Source organism: Crassostrea angulata, chromosome 1, assembly GCF_025612915.1.
Source record: "Crassostrea angulata isolate pt1a10 chromosome 1, ASM2561291v2, whole genome shotgun sequence".
NCBI lineage: Eukaryota > Metazoa > Mollusca > Bivalvia > Ostreida > Ostreidae > Magallana > Magallana angulata.
In genome coordinates this window covers 3193531-3211881 of record NC_069111.1, presented here as the reverse complement: position 1 = coordinate 3211881, position 18351 = coordinate 3193531, and the positions used below count along the sequence as shown (strand labels likewise).

The 18351-nt window shown below is 32.8% G+C and overlaps 2 protein-coding genes across 7 annotated transcripts in view; one reads left to right on the top strand and one right to left on the bottom strand.

Moving 5' to 3' along the window:
* LOC128176440 (NADH dehydrogenase [ubiquinone] flavoprotein 1, mitochondrial-like) overlaps positions 1-5060 on the bottom strand; it is a 74017-nt gene extending 68957 nt beyond the window's left edge. For all 3 annotated transcript variants that reach the window (XM_052842800.1, XM_052842790.1, XM_052842781.1), the window contains exons 1-3: positions 4908-5060; positions 4539-4588; positions 3373-3462 (exon numbers count right to left, since the gene is read on the bottom strand). In XM_052842800.1, coding sequence (XP_052698760.1) covers positions 3373-3462; positions 4539-4588; positions 4908-4953 — 186 coding nt within the window. In that variant the 5' untranslated portion in view covers positions 4954-5060. The remainder of the gene's footprint in view (positions 1-3372; positions 3463-4538; positions 4589-4907) is intronic.
* A 2834-nt stretch (positions 5061-7894) lies between these two features.
* On the top strand, positions 7895-17889 carry LOC128176451 (uncharacterized). Of its 4 annotated transcripts, XM_052842812.1 has the most exons (9): positions 7926-8053; positions 9133-9171; positions 10969-11095; positions 11514-11774; positions 12953-13072; positions 14751-14893; positions 15135-15204; positions 15368-15463; positions 16024-17889. In XM_052842812.1, the coding sequence occupies exons 2-9, from the start codon at positions 9164-9166 to the stop codon at positions 16546-16548; spliced, it is 1350 nt and encodes a 449-aa protein (XP_052698772.1). In that variant the 5' UTR covers positions 7926-8053; positions 9133-9163; the 3' UTR covers positions 16549-17889. The 4 variants fall into 4 exon arrangements, with proteins under 4 accessions (XP_052698790.1, XP_052698800.1, XP_052698772.1 ...); XM_052842830.1 differs by lacking the exon at positions 9133-9171 and having other exon boundaries at positions 7895-8053; XM_052842840.1 differs by lacking the exon at positions 9133-9171 and having other exon boundaries at positions 7925-8057.
* The last annotated feature ends 462 nt before the right edge of the window (positions 17890-18351 follow it).

The following is an 18351-nucleotide window of genomic DNA, read 5'->3' as shown; positions in this document are numbered from 1 at the left end:
AGCCGGTTTCAAAACAGTTTAATTTTTTAAAATATCTTGTACGGTTTCCATATAATAGTTATCTAAACATAGCATTGTTTATAGCTATTCAGTTAACCAATAACGTCATGACGTCATGAAATGTATTGATAACGTTCCTCAAATAATAATTACAGAAAGGGTGTGCTGGTATATAATGTAAATAAAGACATATTTTATACATTATTTATTTGCCTTTTGCATTAAGAAATTAATTATGTTCCATGCTTCATGTTTCATATAAATGTATACATCATCATCATAATAGTTTGCATTCTCTCACAAGAGGTCGTGTTACGCAAGTTTCGCTTGCATCTCTGTCAACGCCCAATGTACAAAAAGATTAATGTACAAACTGAGACGATGGGCAAAATGTATTTGAAATCAGTGTAGTTTATTTTTTCATCTAAAAGCATAATAATAAACAAATCAATTTAAATGTTTAATGCATGCGAACATCTTTCTTACAAAGTTACTGTAATAGCTTTTTAGCCGAGGTAAAAATTAAAATCTGCATGATTACATAGTTAAGAGGGCAATTTTTGACCGCTCCAGATTCATCGGTGGTTTAATAGAAATCAGCAGCAATATCCACTCCTATAATCTTAAAAACATGCCCACAATGTCTTTGCCGTTTCTTGTCCTCTCTTTAAGATGATAAGACAGGAAAATGAAAACAGCAATACCATGTGCTTGCCTTCCTTGTTTTGAGCATGTGACATACTATTTCTCCAGTGTCGACAGAAGTGAGAGCTGTACAAATAATAGGTTTTCAAAAAGCTTGCTCGACTGAACAAAATAATTCAAGGCCAGCCGTATCTAATGACATGAATTTTAATTTTCGCTGTTGTTCATAAATTCATAAACGGAACTTGCAGATGTAAGTAGAAAATTCAGTCTTTTTCTTCGATCTATAGCTTGCGCATGTACGTGTCTATTATTTGAAATTAATTTATTTCATTTTTTCAAATGATTTTGAAATGTACATGTATCAAATAATTGCATGTAAGCTTAAAAGAAAAAGCAGTTAAATTGTATTTGTTATATGAAGATGGAAAATCAAAGGCCTTTTTGTCATTTCCAACCATAGGAAAGTACTTTAGATTGAATGTTTTAGAAGAAATATGAATGAAATCGATCAATTGATTAAAAATCGGGACACACGCCTGTTCGGCGATTAAATTCCTCCAGTAAATATTCCAGCGACAATATATTTTTGACAATGTATTAATCTGAACTGTTATTGTTTGTTAATAATGATAATCCAACACCAATTATAACATACAGTCTTATGTAATAGATAGTTTAGATCTATCATAAAATAATTAACGCAAGTATTAATAAGACATCCATGAACGATGTAAAAAGTTATTTAATGTATTTTCTAGAATTAAAGTTGTCATTAAAAAAACTAAACACAGCTAGACCTATCATTAGTGTTGAATCCCTACATTCTTACGCAAAATGTATTTTTTTTATAGTACTGTAGAATTGAATTTTACCTTGTAATACTTTCTTCAGCCAAGTTTCAAAAACTGGTTAGTGGTTTTGTGTGTATTTAATTATGTGTATTTATTTATCAATATGTGTCCATGCTTCATCCATCTTTCCAATATTTGTGTTTACTTGTCGTACGGAGTTTTTTCCGTTTTGATTATCACCCGTCCGGATTAGGCGCGCCCGGGTCTATAGTACCATACCAGGATTTGTTGTTTTTTAAGTACTTTGAATATTATGTGGTGATACTTTTGGTCGGGTGATCAAATTTAATAAAGCCCGAAGGGCTTTATGATAGATTTAATCACGACTCTACCGTAATTATCACCTTATAATATTCAAAGAATGGTTTCTTTTAAATTATATTCATATAATTTTCAGGAATTGTATGATTAAAAATTTGAATGTAGATAAGCCAAACCCCGCTTGCGCCCCACCAATACATCCTTTGACTTTACTAGACTCTATAGTACAAAATCACAGTATTCACATGTAGAGACACTGAAAAATGTAAATATTATATAATATACGCAATTAACCCCTAGACAGTCTCGTTACATGGACTTATGACATCCATGTACTAGTAAATATACTGGGAGCTTTAAATACTTGCACATAGGAAAATGATCACTTTATTTTTTCTTGTGAAAATAGTTTTAAAGTTTGATTTAATTACCTCAACAGGATCGGCAAACGTTCAGTGTCTGATTAACTTATATATGTAATATAACTTTGTACCAAATACAATGTTTATAGATCTACACAAATACCGAGTCTTGAATCTGACTTCTGATTCGATAATAAAACTGTTTTGATTTTTTTTTTATAACGCCTCTCTCTCTCTCTCTCTCTCTCTCTCTCTCAGCTACTTTATGACGTCATTTGTTTACACTTGTTACGTCATTTATGTAGAGTACAACGGCACACGGATAACTTCATATTCATTAAATAGCAAATTATAAGAAATGTTGAGATTTTTAAAAATGATATTTTTTCTTATATCCATCATGAAATCAATATTGTATATTTGTTTTTACTACACAACAATTACAATGACCATTTTATCTGTAATTCATTCTACTATGTAATTGTGAGTAATTCAAATACACTGTGTCTAAGGACTAATAAATAAATTAAAATACTCCAGTTTCTCCATTGAACCATTTTATTTTTCTTTAATTTATGTCAATTGTCAACATATGTCGATTTTTACATTTAAGTATTTATTTAGGCATTGTCATAATAAAGAAACTCATCTTATGTCTTAGCTGACCAATGAAAACATCCATTTTTTTGTTCATCTTGAAAATAGAAAATAATAAAAACAAAAGTGGCCGCAGTCTTGTACATAATTTCTTCCGCTTTTATGTTGATAAGCACTCTAATATTGTGCTTTTCTGAAATTGTTGTGTATGTACTCGAATGCGGCCTTGTAGAAATATCAGATCAAACATTACAAAAACCTATATATTTTACAAAATCCGTAAACGTTGTCCGGTTTCGGAGTTTACAATTACCAAACGCACGTGAATTTTAGCAAACGGGAGTTATTTTCATACAGGGGGTGTCCTACATGAATTATTCCGGCGAACATATTAAAGATATCATATGTTTGATTTTTCACATTTCGACAGGGCCGATATGTTATGCTTAACGTACCCAGTTCTTTACACTATTTACGCTGTAAGCTTGAAACCGCGCAAAATACCGCCTCGCATAAGATAAAAATAAAAATACGCATTTGCGTATCTAATACCCATGTGTTTTGTTTGACCATAGAAAACGTGTATTTAACCGCCAGCTTAAATAACCACTTTTACAGTACCTCTAAAAGCAGAAAAAAAGCCGAATAATTACCCTGGACATGGCCCCCTTGAGTTTCCAATCATGTCTGCCATACAAGTTCGTGAAAATTCTATCCTCATCTTTCAAGGGTCCATATGTACTCTAAAATAAAGATGAAATGAAGATTTTTACATGTTCCTGAAGGAATTCAAGATAACTGGTGTGGTGTTTGGTGACATCATTCTAGATACTGATCAATATATAACATTTCGATTCTCAAAAGGGTCCAAAAGCATATGTACTTTTCAAGTAACTGCAACATCTATATTTAAGATAAAATAAGATGCAGAAAAGTCAAGTCCCTTGTGAGTATAAACTTTGGAAACAGTAACCTAAATTGAATAGCAAATATTAATTTGGGTCAGATTTAGGATTTAATTAGGAGTCTGAATCACCAAAATGCATTTATACTCTGTCCCGAGTGTCTGCTTTTTGCATAATATTACTATTTTCATTAAAACCTTTATGCCCAAACTACGTTCACCAAAAATAGAAAGTCTACATGATTTTGCATTGCAGAAGACATGAAAGTACCTGGATGATAATGTTGAAAAATCTTGAGAGGAATCCCAAGTACTCCAGAATGGAGAAAGGATGTAAACATTTCCAATTATAATTCTCCATAAGAAATTTATTATTGTCCATGTTAATTTCTCTGGTTAAAATAAATAAAGTGTCCATGAAGAAATCTTGGATCTTCTCCCTTGTATCAATTACAATTGTACTTATTTGACAGGTTTGTGTTTTCTCTTTAAAATTTGTCAAAATGTGCTGGAAACAGTAGCCTGGGACAGACTTTAATTCCCTGCAACTTTATCCAGTAACTTCTTACTATAGTCTGTCATAAGTTAATGCTTCCATTGCTTTTTGATGATTATTAATAATAAAAATATATACATATATGTGAAAGAAAGTGGTAGAGGGGGCATTTCAAAACAGATTATATGGACATTTTTCATATTAGTGGATGAATGAAGCTTGAGCACAAAGGTATTTATGATTATCGAAATATGTTATGTCAAGGAAAAGTGGTGGAACTTCCACTGGAAGCAAGAACTCGGGACAGAGTATAAGAGAATTTACTTATTTCTATAAACCAAATGACATCATTGTTACAGACAGACTGACAGAGAAGTTTTGATTTGATGTGCAGGGTTTTTTGAAGTAACAATACTTACTTTACACCTTTTCTGGACTATAGCTAGCTGAGCCGGAGAATTCTTAATACCTAAAATACAAGTAATCATGAATGCTCTGAAAAAATGTACAGTTGTTTGTTATACAATTACACAGTGACGCGTGTATGTTATACAACTTCGAGAATAAACTGATATAATTTATATACAAACATTTTATAGAAATACTAAAATAGTAATTAACTAAAAGAAATGGAATTTTATTTCACTATTTTAAGAAACCTAAGATTTCTCTATCAGTTGCCGTTCATATACAGAGAAAATTCGAAAAATTGTAACTGTTTTAACCTTTACCATTACCAAAAAGATCTTAATTGAAGAAATCTTATATTTTCAGCATTATTTACTTACTTGAAAAGCACGAGAAAGAAAGTGGAATTCGGCTCAAGCTAGCCATATTCGCATTATTTTCTGCACCTGTCCTTCGAAAAGTTGTATAATCTATAAGGTCTTTAAAATGTTTTGTAACACAGTGTAAATACAGAACCTTACCGAACAGCTATTTTTTCTCCGGAAAATATCTGAAAAACTTTTTATGTGATATCTCATTGATTCGTCCAGTAAGTTAGTCGATTGATGCATGTAATTAAGCATCTTAAACTACGTAATGACACATGGTTTTTTTTTTTATACATGTGTGGTAGAGTGTTATTTTTAATTTGTTTTTTTTTAAATGATTAAATATCAAATGCAACCAATAATTTCTACAATTCGCGTTTTTGAATATCCGCGATGACTTTCCGTAATTAATAAAAGCATACAATACTTTTGGTTTTTATTTTACTTATTCATATAAGTCCTGAGGCTAGTTATTGAAATCCTTGATTTTCATTGGTTGAGGGAGATTCCCGCCAAGTTCTTGGTACTGGTCAGTCAGAGCGAGAAATATTTTCAGCCAGTTGTGAGGTCAATCTTGGTTCCTGGGTTATTTGACTTTATATATATATACATTAATTAATTACGAAAGACTCCAGGACATTGACTGTAAGTTGACTTCTTTTTTCTTACTAATTCTTTATTTTCCATTAATTAATCTATTTCTTACTTTTAATGTAATTTAAATGCAATATACTGAGTTTCACTCAGTAGTGATCAAATTAAACTTTGTTTGAATCAAAGTACATGTATATGAAGTTTGTATATCGGTTTTATATGTTTATTAATAGGGCTATTGGCCATTCAGTATTTTCACCCATTAATCGGGCCATACACCTAATTGGAACCCTGATCCATAATCAGGTATACATGTATAGAAATATGTATTATATTTATTATGCATAAGAGCTGTATAACTCTTATGATTCTTTTGCATAATTTACTCAGTATATATTGTCAACTTTTAAAGAAATTAATTCATGTATAATTCTATGAAAATGTCATTGTATTAATATAATATGTTTGTTGTTATACATGTAATGAATGCTTATACGCTATTGTTGACCTTTTACAGGGTTCATAATGAAATTATAATAAATCCATCGAACCTGAGACGTGGAGTTTTCATTTATATATATATAAAGAAAACGCTACTACACATGTGTCCACGATTAGGATTTTGTAGATTGGCGAAGTAGGAATTTCAACAAGTTTTTTTCCCGTTTGATTGTCAAAATTTCGGGTAAGTCTGCCCCTCTCCCACTTTCTAAAACGATGCTACGTGCCTCTCACACTGTCCACGCCCATCCGGCCAATATCAGTCTTGGTTAACCAAGGACATCATCGCTAGCCAAGGGTTGTCGGTCCACGGAGCGAAGTGGACCGAAAACCCTTGGCTAGCCAAGATGACCAAGGATGGCTATCTCCTCTTCGCTTTTCATTAAAAATAATTATATGGGCAATTGTCACTCCTGATATTTGTCTAACGAAGCTATAAATACCCAATCTCTAAATTGTCCAGATGTTTTAAAAACAAGATACTGTGTTTATATACATATGTGTAACATTAAAGAATAAAATTAATAAATAATTTCATATCAAACACCGACACCCTGACTAATTTTTGAACATTTTAAAAAGGCAAGAATATAGCCTGATCGTGCATATTTCAAGATTTATGAAACCCGATACACCCAGGCACGTAGCATCGGCGGAGGGTGGGGGGTGGGGACTTTTTGTCGCGGTAAACATTTTTCTTAAAGAACGTGGGGGAATAAACCGAGGCATAAATCCACTGAAGTCCATTTAAAAACCCCACAGTGTCTTTTCAATCAAATACCACTTTTGTTACATTTATTAGGCATATGTAATCATTTACTTTCAGTATTGCCAAAACCTTAAAAAATTGACATCAAATTTAAATGATATTAAGACATCAAAATATGTGTATGCTTTTTGAGCAACAAAATGCTAATGAAATCGGATGTTCAGACTACACAGTAGTTTTTTATAGAGTGGGTCATTATACCATTTTTTTAAAGGACGTATACTGATAAAACATGTAAATGTCTATCTTTTTTCAATTAAAAAAAAATGGCACCAAGGCCCATTCTATAGTAAAAAGCAAGTTTTCTTCCTTCAATTTTCAAGATGATCAACAAAGGGGCAAAGATCGAATTATATTTGAGGATGTTATAATCATGTGAATCCGTGGTGTAGAGGTTAGCGAGGGGCTCTTGGAACATAAGTTTAAATTGCGTTATTATGAATTTAACATATGCACTTTTAAATTAAAATCATTTTATAGTTTTTTTTTTGCTTAAGGTTGTCTTCAGTATTATTTTTTAAAATAACATGCTACTTTGTTGATGGGGGGGGGGGGGGGGGGGGTTGGGGGGTTACAAATTATGGACTTTAAGACCACAGGTTGGAATTCATTATTCTATGTACACGCACATAATAAATTCTCTGGAGATATGTAAGCATAGGAAGAAAAATATTTGAAGTTATTACACATATTATACTAAATTCTTGAGGAGGGTCCAAGGCATTAATGTAATTTAAAGAAATTTGATTTTGCAGACCCCTAGCTGAATCCCCTCTAGATCCGTGTATGGCGTTATTTATGGAAGTTTTGCGTTTATATTCGTGAGAGTTTCGCGTTTATTCATTTAATATATATAGGCGTTTTATTGCGAAAGTTTCAATACACAAACATTTTCTACTTATCAAAATAAGCTCAATATGAGTCTTTGTAGTTATCATAGTTTGATCTCATTTTTAAAACTTATTTATATACAAATAATTCTTCTAATTCTTATCAAATAGTCCAGTCCACCAATTGGTCTACCTAATTTCTATTTTAAACATGCTGTTTGAAAATAAAAAGTATTTCTACTGTCGTTGCTTCACAAAATGTATTTCCCGCCTTTTTTGCGACAGGTGCCCGTAGAGAGAACCAGTTAAACGCCTTTCGGATGTCGTAAAATTACCATAATAATAGCTTCGTGACAACGACATCAACAATATTGAAATTATCGTCCCGAGGGAATGAAATGCTCGTTACGTATAGTTTTACTGTGGATTTTCATCGAGAATTCTAGTACATAGCAAGATTAACTGTGAGTATGTGTTCCTTGAATGAAAAATTCATGAAAATTATGGACAAACTATTGGAAATGAATTAGATCTAACGACATGCATGCGAATGTCTTATTGATTAAATATACCATTACACTGTTACGATGTTTATTCAACACGATGTGTACACTTCACACGGTGAGATAATCCAGGTAGCTTATTCTTTTTGCCTTTGCAAATGTTTTACTATTTATTACCTCGCTGTTTCGTGACAATAATATAAGCGCTCCACATAGCTTAGTTATAATTTGTCTAGCTTTATTGGCATTAATCCATATATCACACGTGTAAATAAATAAAACGGGAAAGTCAAAATGTCACCCAATGACAATTTGTATAAAGCTATAACTAAAGCCATGTCAATGCTGCAATATTGTACGTTTTACACCTGCACATCTTAACTTTTACTGCATGAAAATGTCAATCTAATCAAAATGAAATCTTTTGATCTGTTGCTTAATTTTTTATGGTTTATTTCATCAAAGTTAATTAATGTTCAACAAACCCAGAATATATAAACCCTGCATGGATCAATGTTGAAGTAAAAGTTATAGATATTTTTTTATTATTATTTACTGATATTTCTTGGTGTGTTATTTGAGGCAATCAGTCATTGACATGCAAGAATATCTATAAAGAAAAAGGATCAAAGAAAAACCTATTGAGCAGATACATGGTGAAGATGAATTACATTGGATAATCTAAACATACCACAGGACACGTACTGTTTTGGCAGATTTTATTTCATTAAACTTTGTCAAATATTCACAACTACAATCACACAAAGTAATGTAATTACATAATTTTATATACATGTAGATGTAAATGGTCCATATATAGCACAGTTATATATCAATATTAATCAATAAAAAACACAGTGAGTGGATCTTATTGGAGAAAAGGACAAGATTTTATAACTCCAGATTTAGCCAATTACAATTAAGTATATATAAAAAGGGGTCGTATGTGATTGACCATATATTTTTTTGTGCCAGTTATATTGCTTAAAAGAATTTTTGACATACATGTACATTAATTCTTGATCTTTATTACCATTTAGAATTTTAAATAGAGTCTCAAGAGTTAAACATATGAAGAAGTAAGTTATAATTGATGTAGGCACTGTATGTATAAATTGATATACAACTATATATATTCCTAATGAGGTAGCTTTTAGCACGGTATTTTTTCTTTGACAGTTACATTCTCTGGATAAATGTTAACCTCACATGTATCAATTTCTTTTTTATACTCAGTCTCTCCTGATTTCTCTGCTTGTCATCCAGTGTAAATTAAATAACTCTTCTAATGATTATCTTGTACTGGTAGTTAACATGTACATATCAGAGCACTCAAAATGATTAACAAAATCTTCCTCTGACTTCAGCTGTGTAACATTTGCATGAAGAAGCGCAACTAAAGCCAAGCATCTACCTATATGTTCAAATATGATTTCCAGTCGACTGTGTTTTAATGTCAGTTTACAGTGTTTTATGATGACGTCATAAACATGCAGACATATTTAATACAATTATCTAATTAATTATGATTTAATTATCATATGACTTTTCTGTTTCATATGAGTTCATACAGAAGCAGCTTGCTATATGTTTTAGTTTGGTATTGAGTGTGGAATAGGAGTCTCGAAATATTTCACTAATAGACAGCCTGGATCGATCCTGAATATAAAGATTTTTTCTTCTACTAACTTGTAAGATAATGAATCTAATGATTGACTCACTAGAGATGCCTTAGTAAAATAAGACTATAAATGAATGAAACTTTATTTTTGAAATAATCTGACTATCTGAAATCAACCTGATTATATCGCATGTAATCACTTTATCAAGGACTTCAATCACGGACTGTTGTTGACTTGTTGACTGGGAAGGGACCTTCATTTGTAACCCATTCCATTCTTTTTCACTTACACTAATGTATTTTTCCATAATATTTCAAGATATAAAAAACCCTGGGTAATACCTTAATACTTTTTCCAAATTATGTAGTCCTTTTCAAGATGACATGAATAATTAATTGAAAAAAAACTTCAACCTTCAGAAACCTAGCTAGAAATATCAGCCAAAAGCTTCAATAGTGCAATTACATTGATTAGTTTGGGACAGAACCATTAAATCAATATAATGTCTTTCTTACTGCACTCTATTGACACTGGGAATATTTTCTGAACTCTTTTCCAAACAGCCAGGGTTATTTACTGCATAAAAATGTGGACAATTTTGGTAAACAGAGAATCAGTGGAGATCTATGGAATTAGTGACCACAAACCTCATTAATATTTCAAAGGTGCTAATGCTTCAGGTGCTGTGGGACTCCCTCAGTTCTAACGAGTCTCCAGAGATCAAAAGCTTTCAATGCTGATGATTGTGGGTCAATAAATACTGATTTGTACATTTGTTTTTCATAAATCGGTAAATTATCAAGACATTTAATTGTCTTGTATATGGAGTGAAGATGCAACATTGTTTAGAAAATCTCCGTAACCAAAGATAACGTAGCTTGATAATTGAATTGCTTGATAACATTGGGTTTAAGTGATTGATAGCCGCATAATTTCATTAGATTTATGATCGCAGTTTCTGGTAAGCACTTACCCGTTGAGTGTTTGATTTAAGCAAACAGTATATGTGAAGAATATTACAAAACAATTAAAGTTCTCATGCAGTGATCTGGCATGGGTTGTCACTTGATTTCAAAATTACCTGTGGGAAGACATAGTACTTTAGGTTAATCAGCTTGGGGAATATGTAGCTGTAATTTTCTAAGTTATAGTAATGAGCAGGTAATCAGGTTGGGATTTGTGGGATTGCAGATTTGGTTCAGGAGGACATGCTGGTGTGTTTACTTCATCTGATGTTGTGTTGTCTGTTGACAGGCTTTTGCTTCCTAACAAAGATGGCTGTGGTGAAGACCACAACAGACTAGCTGAGGAGTGGACCAGATTGTGGAAATCCCGACAACAGATCCAGCAGGAAATTGAACAACTCACCAGCGCCATGGAGGTAATGTCAAGAATTTTAGTTTGATGTTATAAATTTTTTTTCATAATAAAAATAAATACCCTATACCTATTAATACACGAGGTACCCATCACCTTCATTTTGGATTTATTTCAACTGTACATCACATCAGGTGAAATTTTTGCTTAAAACTCATCGGTAAAATTATTTTGCGATCCTCTTCCTCTTTCTTTGGATTTAATATGCGGAATTTCGATTCCTTGATAAGTAAAAGCCACAATTTTATGTTTATAAGTTTTGGAACATAGGTAGATTATTAAATGCAGGTACTGAAAACTTGTGGTCAATATTTGGGAATTGTTTGGTTGTCTGTGTCAAGAAGGAGAATGGTTACCCAGCAATAAGTGATTTAAAATTAAAGTATAAGGCTATATGACTACGTTCAATCTTCTTAATTTAGGTCAACCCCGGTCAGTTTGAGAACCTGGCCAAGATGACCCGGATTCCCGTTCAGTCCCTGTCACAGACCAGCAATCCAGCGCACACTGCCGTCAAACTCCGAAATATCCATCCTCCTTCAGGGATCCAGACAGGAAGTCAGAAACGAAGCACTTACATTGAGAGTGACACGGATCAGACAGAGACTCCGCGGCCCCAGAGTTACCGCAGCTACGACAAGACCCAGCAAACCAGAGACAACTCGCGACTGCTGTTCTACAGGGTAGGTATCAAAATAGAAGAAGTTGGGAAGCATAATTGATAAGCACATGTATGGCCTTCCTTCCACATGAATATGAATATACCAGTAGATATGAACATACCAGTAGATCTGAAATTTACCACTTGGCTGGTTGATAGAACGAATTATATATACTGTGATATGGTAAATACAGAGTATTAACAATTCCTCATTTGAAGTATAAAATTTACATATTATTTTTTAAATTGAGACGCCGCATACAGGCCTCTGTACCAAGGATACTTAAGTACATGACCTACTAATTGAATTAATTTATGAAAATGCTTCATTGCTGAGATGTTCTTGCCTTTTTGAAATATATATTTATTTCACACTTTTCTCCTCCCCCTTCCCATTTTGCAAGGTGAATATATTCCCATTTTTAACCCCTTCACTTTAATTACATGTAGTTATAAGACCCTCTGTCAATAAGACTGGTGTTACAGTGCAGTATATACTGGAAATGTGTTTGAGTAAGGTGTGTTACAGGTGTAAATAATAGCAAAAGGATTTCCATTCATTGAGCCACGCTGACCAAATAAAGCCACCCATTGTCAAACGGATACTTAAAAGGCTAAACATTCAACTGTTAAATAAAGGAAAAAACTTTATCCATTTAGTGAGTAAAAGATGTTTAAACAAATGCGATATAGAAACTGTATTACTGGTAGATATTTTTGGTTGTTCGTTTATAAGCAGTTTATAAATGAATACCGCAGTGTTAATTTTGAAGCCATGCTTAGAATGTTTTCTATAAAAGGTCATAAGCCCAGTTTTTGGCATGATTTAAATAGCCAGGTCATTAGTATAAGTAGTTTACCTATCGGTTGATTGTTGACATTGGGCTGTCAAATACCGGTATTCCCCAAAGAGATTATATATAGTGATGACTTCTCTAAGTATTTATCTGTTAATGGCGTTATTACGATAAATACACATAGAACAATCTGTGGGTGAGAGAATAGAGTCTACAGCATCACAGCATTTGGTTTAACAAAATATGTGTTCTAGAAAAAACCAATGCTAATTACAATGTATGTTTTATATGTGCACTGTTAAATATGCCTATCGAATATTTCAGTATGGGGGAGGGGGGTTGCATGTACTGGAGTTTTCTGAGTGGTATATTTGCCTGTATATATGGTTCAATCCTGTTGTAGGACCCATTCCCTGGGGGTGTTCCTGTGGGAGAGGAGTTTTCTGTGGAGAGTCGGGCGAACCTGGAGAGACTCAGAAACAAGCAACTGCAGCGGGAAAAAATGCAGCTTGCCCAACTACAGGTATGGCAGAGACAGACAAACAGAAGAAGGTGGAGATATGAAATAATTAACAAAGAAATGGCTGTGCAAATATTTACTTTAAAAGCCTTTTAAATTAGATTTAGGCATGAAAGACTTCATGCACAAATACAAGGTAATTAAATGTACAATTTTAGATGGTATCAGTAATCTGAACTGTCTCTAGTCTCTACAGTGTGGCATATATTGAGTTAAAATACAGGGACAAGCTTACAGAAGACACTTATACACTGATAGTGTTGATTCCCTTTTTTTACAGCATCCTGATTAAGGTGGCTCAGTACACCTCGAAAAAGTTTCTCAAATCAACAGAAAATTACTTGATTATGATAGATAATATGCTGCATAAGAGGTATATAAGTCAAATAGGCGAAAAAATATAAAACATTTTATGAAAATATAATTTTCAAACATTTTATCCAGTAAATATGGACAAAAGCCTCGGATTATTTTGAACTCATGAATTTCGGTTCACAAGCCCAATACTTTAAGCACTGAGCTATATACAAACAAATCAATTAATACAAACAATCTAGCAAAACATTTAAATCACCATCCTGTGATGTACAATGTAGTATTTAAAAAAGTATAAATCTTGATTTGATTATTTTAAGGAGGCCGACTTTAGTTTTCATTGCGCATGTTTTTGCGCATTCTATTATAATACAGAAGATTGATTATTCTTATGAAATTTTTCTGATGTCATTTATAACATTTAACACAACAAACCAAATACAGATAAAAATATATAGATTTTTAAAGGAAATTTTGGTTTTTAAGCGATTTTTCCATTGTGCAGTAGGGGAGCATTGCGCTTTTATGATGTAATGATAAAATGAAGCTTTGTAAGAGTACATTAAGAAATAACATAAAAGAAAAAGTAAAAAATTTACACCGTTGAAATTTTATACACGGAATTATGCTATCCCTCGGACACATTTTCTTATTTTTTGAATAAATCCATTTTACCAATCCTCATTCGTAATGCTCTAAAAATATAGCAAAATTTGGTGCATTTTAATATTTTGAGATGGTCCCCACTAAAAACAAGACTGTAGAATTTAGTGTTTTTTACATATAAGGTAGGAAATGATATTACCAATCATATATAACAATTTGAGAAAAAAAGCTATTGTAGTATTTTTTTTAATCTGCTTCGAAGTGCAGAAAATGACAGTTTCCTATATATTCCTACAGTAAATGTACCTCTATTTTTAGATGGTCCCTAAAAAGAACCAGACAGTCGATTTTCTTGAAACTTTGCAAAGTAACTAGAATTGGTTTAAGTGACATATGGTTAAAAAATGAAGAGTTTTGCTATTGTAGTTTTTCCGCAAAAAAAACCCCAAATCGGCCTTCTTAAATAAGACATTGACGATCTTGATTCTGTATTTTACATCATCCTGATTAAAATGCTGACAAATTTACAGCATCCTGATTTAAAACACTGACAATTTTACAGCATCATGATTAAGACACTTACAGTTTTCCAGATTCCTGATTAAGACAGACAATTTTCCAGCATCCTGATTTAGACACTGACAATTTTACAGCATCCTGATCAAGACACTGACAATTTTACAGCATTACAATTAGAACACAGACAATTTTACAGCATCACAATTAAGACACTGACAAAATTGATTTTTGTATTTTACAGTACAGTGCAGGGGACAAGAAGAAGAGGGTGTATACGAGGAAGGAACGGGACCAGAGGAGAGCCCAGCTTCTGACCGGCCCAACGCTGAGCTCTGAGGTCATGTCTGACTTGGAGAACAGGCACGGTGGTCCTCTAGGGAGCAGGTAATGTATTCAGATATATGCATTGGATATACATGTACCATAATCTATTCAATCACCGTCAAAAACCAACAATTCAGAAATTTCAAAATACTAACAAACCCTCATACTGTATCTCCATTTTATTTTTATCTGTATTTTTATCTGTCCTTGAAGCAAACAGGTGTCAGATCTTTATTTTTTACATTTAGATATGATGTAATCCATATAGGTCAGATTAAATATCATTATTTTGTATCTTTAGGTATGCTTTAAGCAACCAGGGGTCAGAGAGTAGAAGCCCAAGTGTTTACTCCTCTCCCGTAGGAAACTGGGTAAGTGGCAATCTTGAGAATCCATACTTTATGTAATCTAATCTAATATGATACAAGTAACTCTTGCATAACTTGGTAGTTGTTATGATTTTCCTATCAGTAACATTGAACAAGGAACTTCATTGAAACTTAGTTTATACTTTATGCTTTGGTTATGATTCAGGATCAGCTGAAGCTAGGAAGGAACATGAGGGCAGCTCCTCGACACATCATTGACTCCAGGGAGGCTCTGCGGTCCTCAAACCAACTCAGAAACAAGGTAGTCCTCACCTCTTCATCTTTCAGTGTCTCAGAGGTTTCAAACTATTAAAAGTTCTAATATTTACAATGTTCCCCTTCGATGAAAATACTAACATAAAGAAGAGATTGACACTTTTGATTTTTTTTAAGTACTCTCAATACTGTAGAAACATATATTTTTTTGTTGGGTCAAAATTTCGCTGTTTTTAAACCAAAAAAGATTTCGTTGGCATTTAATTTCGTCATATCGTAATCTCTTTGCATTCATAAATACTTAGGTTAAAAATTCGTCATGGATTTAATTTCGTTGAATTATATGGCCAACGAAAATAATGAAATTAAATCCACAACGAATATTTCTGCTTCTACAGTATTCAATTTTCACATGTTATCCATTTATCAGATTTATAATATGGGTGTTTTGTATATACATATGTGCATGTAGATTGAATGAGAATGACATGAACTTTTAGAAAGTAAAACTTAAAAAAAAAATTATGTTCATCTCCTGTTTAAAAAGGTCTTTACTTTGAGGCTCTCTTGAGAAGGTTTGCTTCTGAAGCTGTGTGTATGTTACAGGACAAAATCGAGATGTTGAACAGACAGCAACAATTGCTACAGCAACAGAGAGAGCAACGCATGAAGTTCCTAGAGGAGCAGAGACTGAAGGAGAAAGCCCAGCTGATGGTCAACGAGAGTCTGCTCAGTAACGAGCTGGCCAGACATCGCTCGAACCAGTCCAGCCGCGAAAGCTTACACAAGGTGGGAAGGCGTTCCATGTCCAATGGGTCACTGTCTAACAGAGATGGGTATACAGGAAGGCGTTCGGTCTCAATCACGTCCTTGACAAAGGATAACAAAGAAATAGAGAAGGAAGACGATAAAATGTCTGATAAGATTAATTCTGAAACATTGGCGCCATCTCAAGGACGAGTGTCAAGGGCATCAAACCCAGCTTCCGAAAAAACAACTAAAAGTGAAGACTTTTTTGAGAATGTCCATATAGAAGGACAGGGGATTTTAAACGATTCTGACAATCCAGACGGAAAAGACAAACTAATTTCTGCTGTGCAGAACGAATTCCGCAGGCTGAGTACATCGTGAAGTCTGTAAATTCAACCACTTCATAGCTCATTACAATGTATTGCCAACATTTCTGTGATAAACTGATTATACAAGCAGATTCTGGGTGTTTACTTGGTGCATTTCTGATGAAGTGTTAAAAACCAGATTTTTTAAATTAGAGCATAATAAGATATATTGTTAGAAATTTTTCTTTTTATTTTATAATTTGTAGTTGAAGTTATAAAATAAAATTCTTGCTGATTTTCTCAGATGAAGATTATTTACCATAATATATGAAAATGTATATTGTAATATTTATAGTTTTGTTGTTGTATCTTTTAGAAATGAAATCATTATTTTTTGAAACACTTCAGAGGAGCTTTTGTTAAATTTTTGTGGCAAAGACGATTAGTTATTTTAAATGACATTTTTCCTATTAACATTATTTTCTGGGGACTTGTGACCTTCATCTTGTCGCTCTGAATGCCCTGCTCATTAACAGTCGTAGAAGTACTTACAAACATTATGCTACAATAACAATTGTACTTATCAAATCTACCTGCTCAGAGGTTTCATTTTCTGGAATGTAAATTAACTATTGTAAATGATCATGATCACTTTGAATCGGATTCAGAACATAATGGATATCACATTTGTATCATGTGAAAATGAGGAGAGAAGCAGCCATTTTGTATGTTTCATGTACATATGCATGTACTTCATACACTTATAATAATATTTGTGGAAAATTCATATAAAACCTATGTGATGAAACCTATATGTGTTGCAAATATTTGTACTACAGGACAATTTTGTAAAATGTTCCAAGTTGTAAATGTATGAAGCATTGAAGTCTTACTGAGGCCTAGTAGTACTGTGTGTATATCTGAGGAGTGTTCTGTCTCAAAAATTGATTTTTAAAGATTTTCATTTTATATTTTTTAAAAAGTTTCAAATAATGCAGACAATACCAACATTTCAGACCGACCAGAATTACCTGATATTCAATTCTGTGTTACGGTGATCTCTCTATACATTCCTTGCATTTCTAGCACCAGCTAGCAGACCGATAAAGCTGGTCCGAGATTTGTTCAGACTGAGCGATTTAGCGTTGTCATTGAATCGTATAAGTTTAAGGAAATTGGCAGTGTGAATTACGCTGACACTGATCAAGTTGATGTATTTGATTGTTGTTTTACAGAGAGCTGTATGCAATGACTGTGGACATGCATGTGTTTTTCTAGTATTTGTCAGAGACAATTATGCTGAGCTATCTCTCAGTCTATTTTTCTACATGTGTAGCTGTTTTTCATTAGGTAATTTTTGATTGTTGAGGATTTTCATGTAGTCTGGATGAATAAAAAACTGAAGCAATTCAAATGTCTTTTAATATTTATCAATGTTCTTGTTGTAGAACACTTGTACTGTAGATCATATACTAGAAGACAATTTTTGTGCCTCTTTATAACAGAATCCATATTATCTTATATTTGACAGTCAGACCTCTTTGTATTGCATGGTGACATATATAGCCCAGTGGGTAGAGCACCTGACAAAAGATTCAGGGTTCAAATCCTTTGGATGTATTAAACTGTCATCATTTTTCTCATCCCATTACATATAATTATAAAGATCAGGAGATAGCAGTCCTTAAAATATTATCATTATTTTATAATACTGAGCAATTTCCGCATCAAAATAGCAATTTAACAGATCAAGTGCTTATTTTCAGTAAATAAATTTATTCAGTGTTCTAAAATATATGCATGTAACTTAAATTATGGTTTAATTAAAACATGTTATGTTTTAATTACCTGCATTTCATTCTACATGACCACCATT

Coding starts and splice junctions, on each gene's coding strand:
- LOC128176451 (XM_052842812.1), top strand. Junction 11,775..12,952: donor CGCGACTGCTGTTCTACAGG/GTAGGTATCAAA, acceptor ATCCTGTTGTAG/GACCCATTCCCTGGGGGTGT. Junction 14,894..15,134: donor GGTGGTCCTCTAGGGAGCAG/GTAATGTATTCA, acceptor TTGTATCTTTAG/GTATGCTTTAAGCAACCAGG.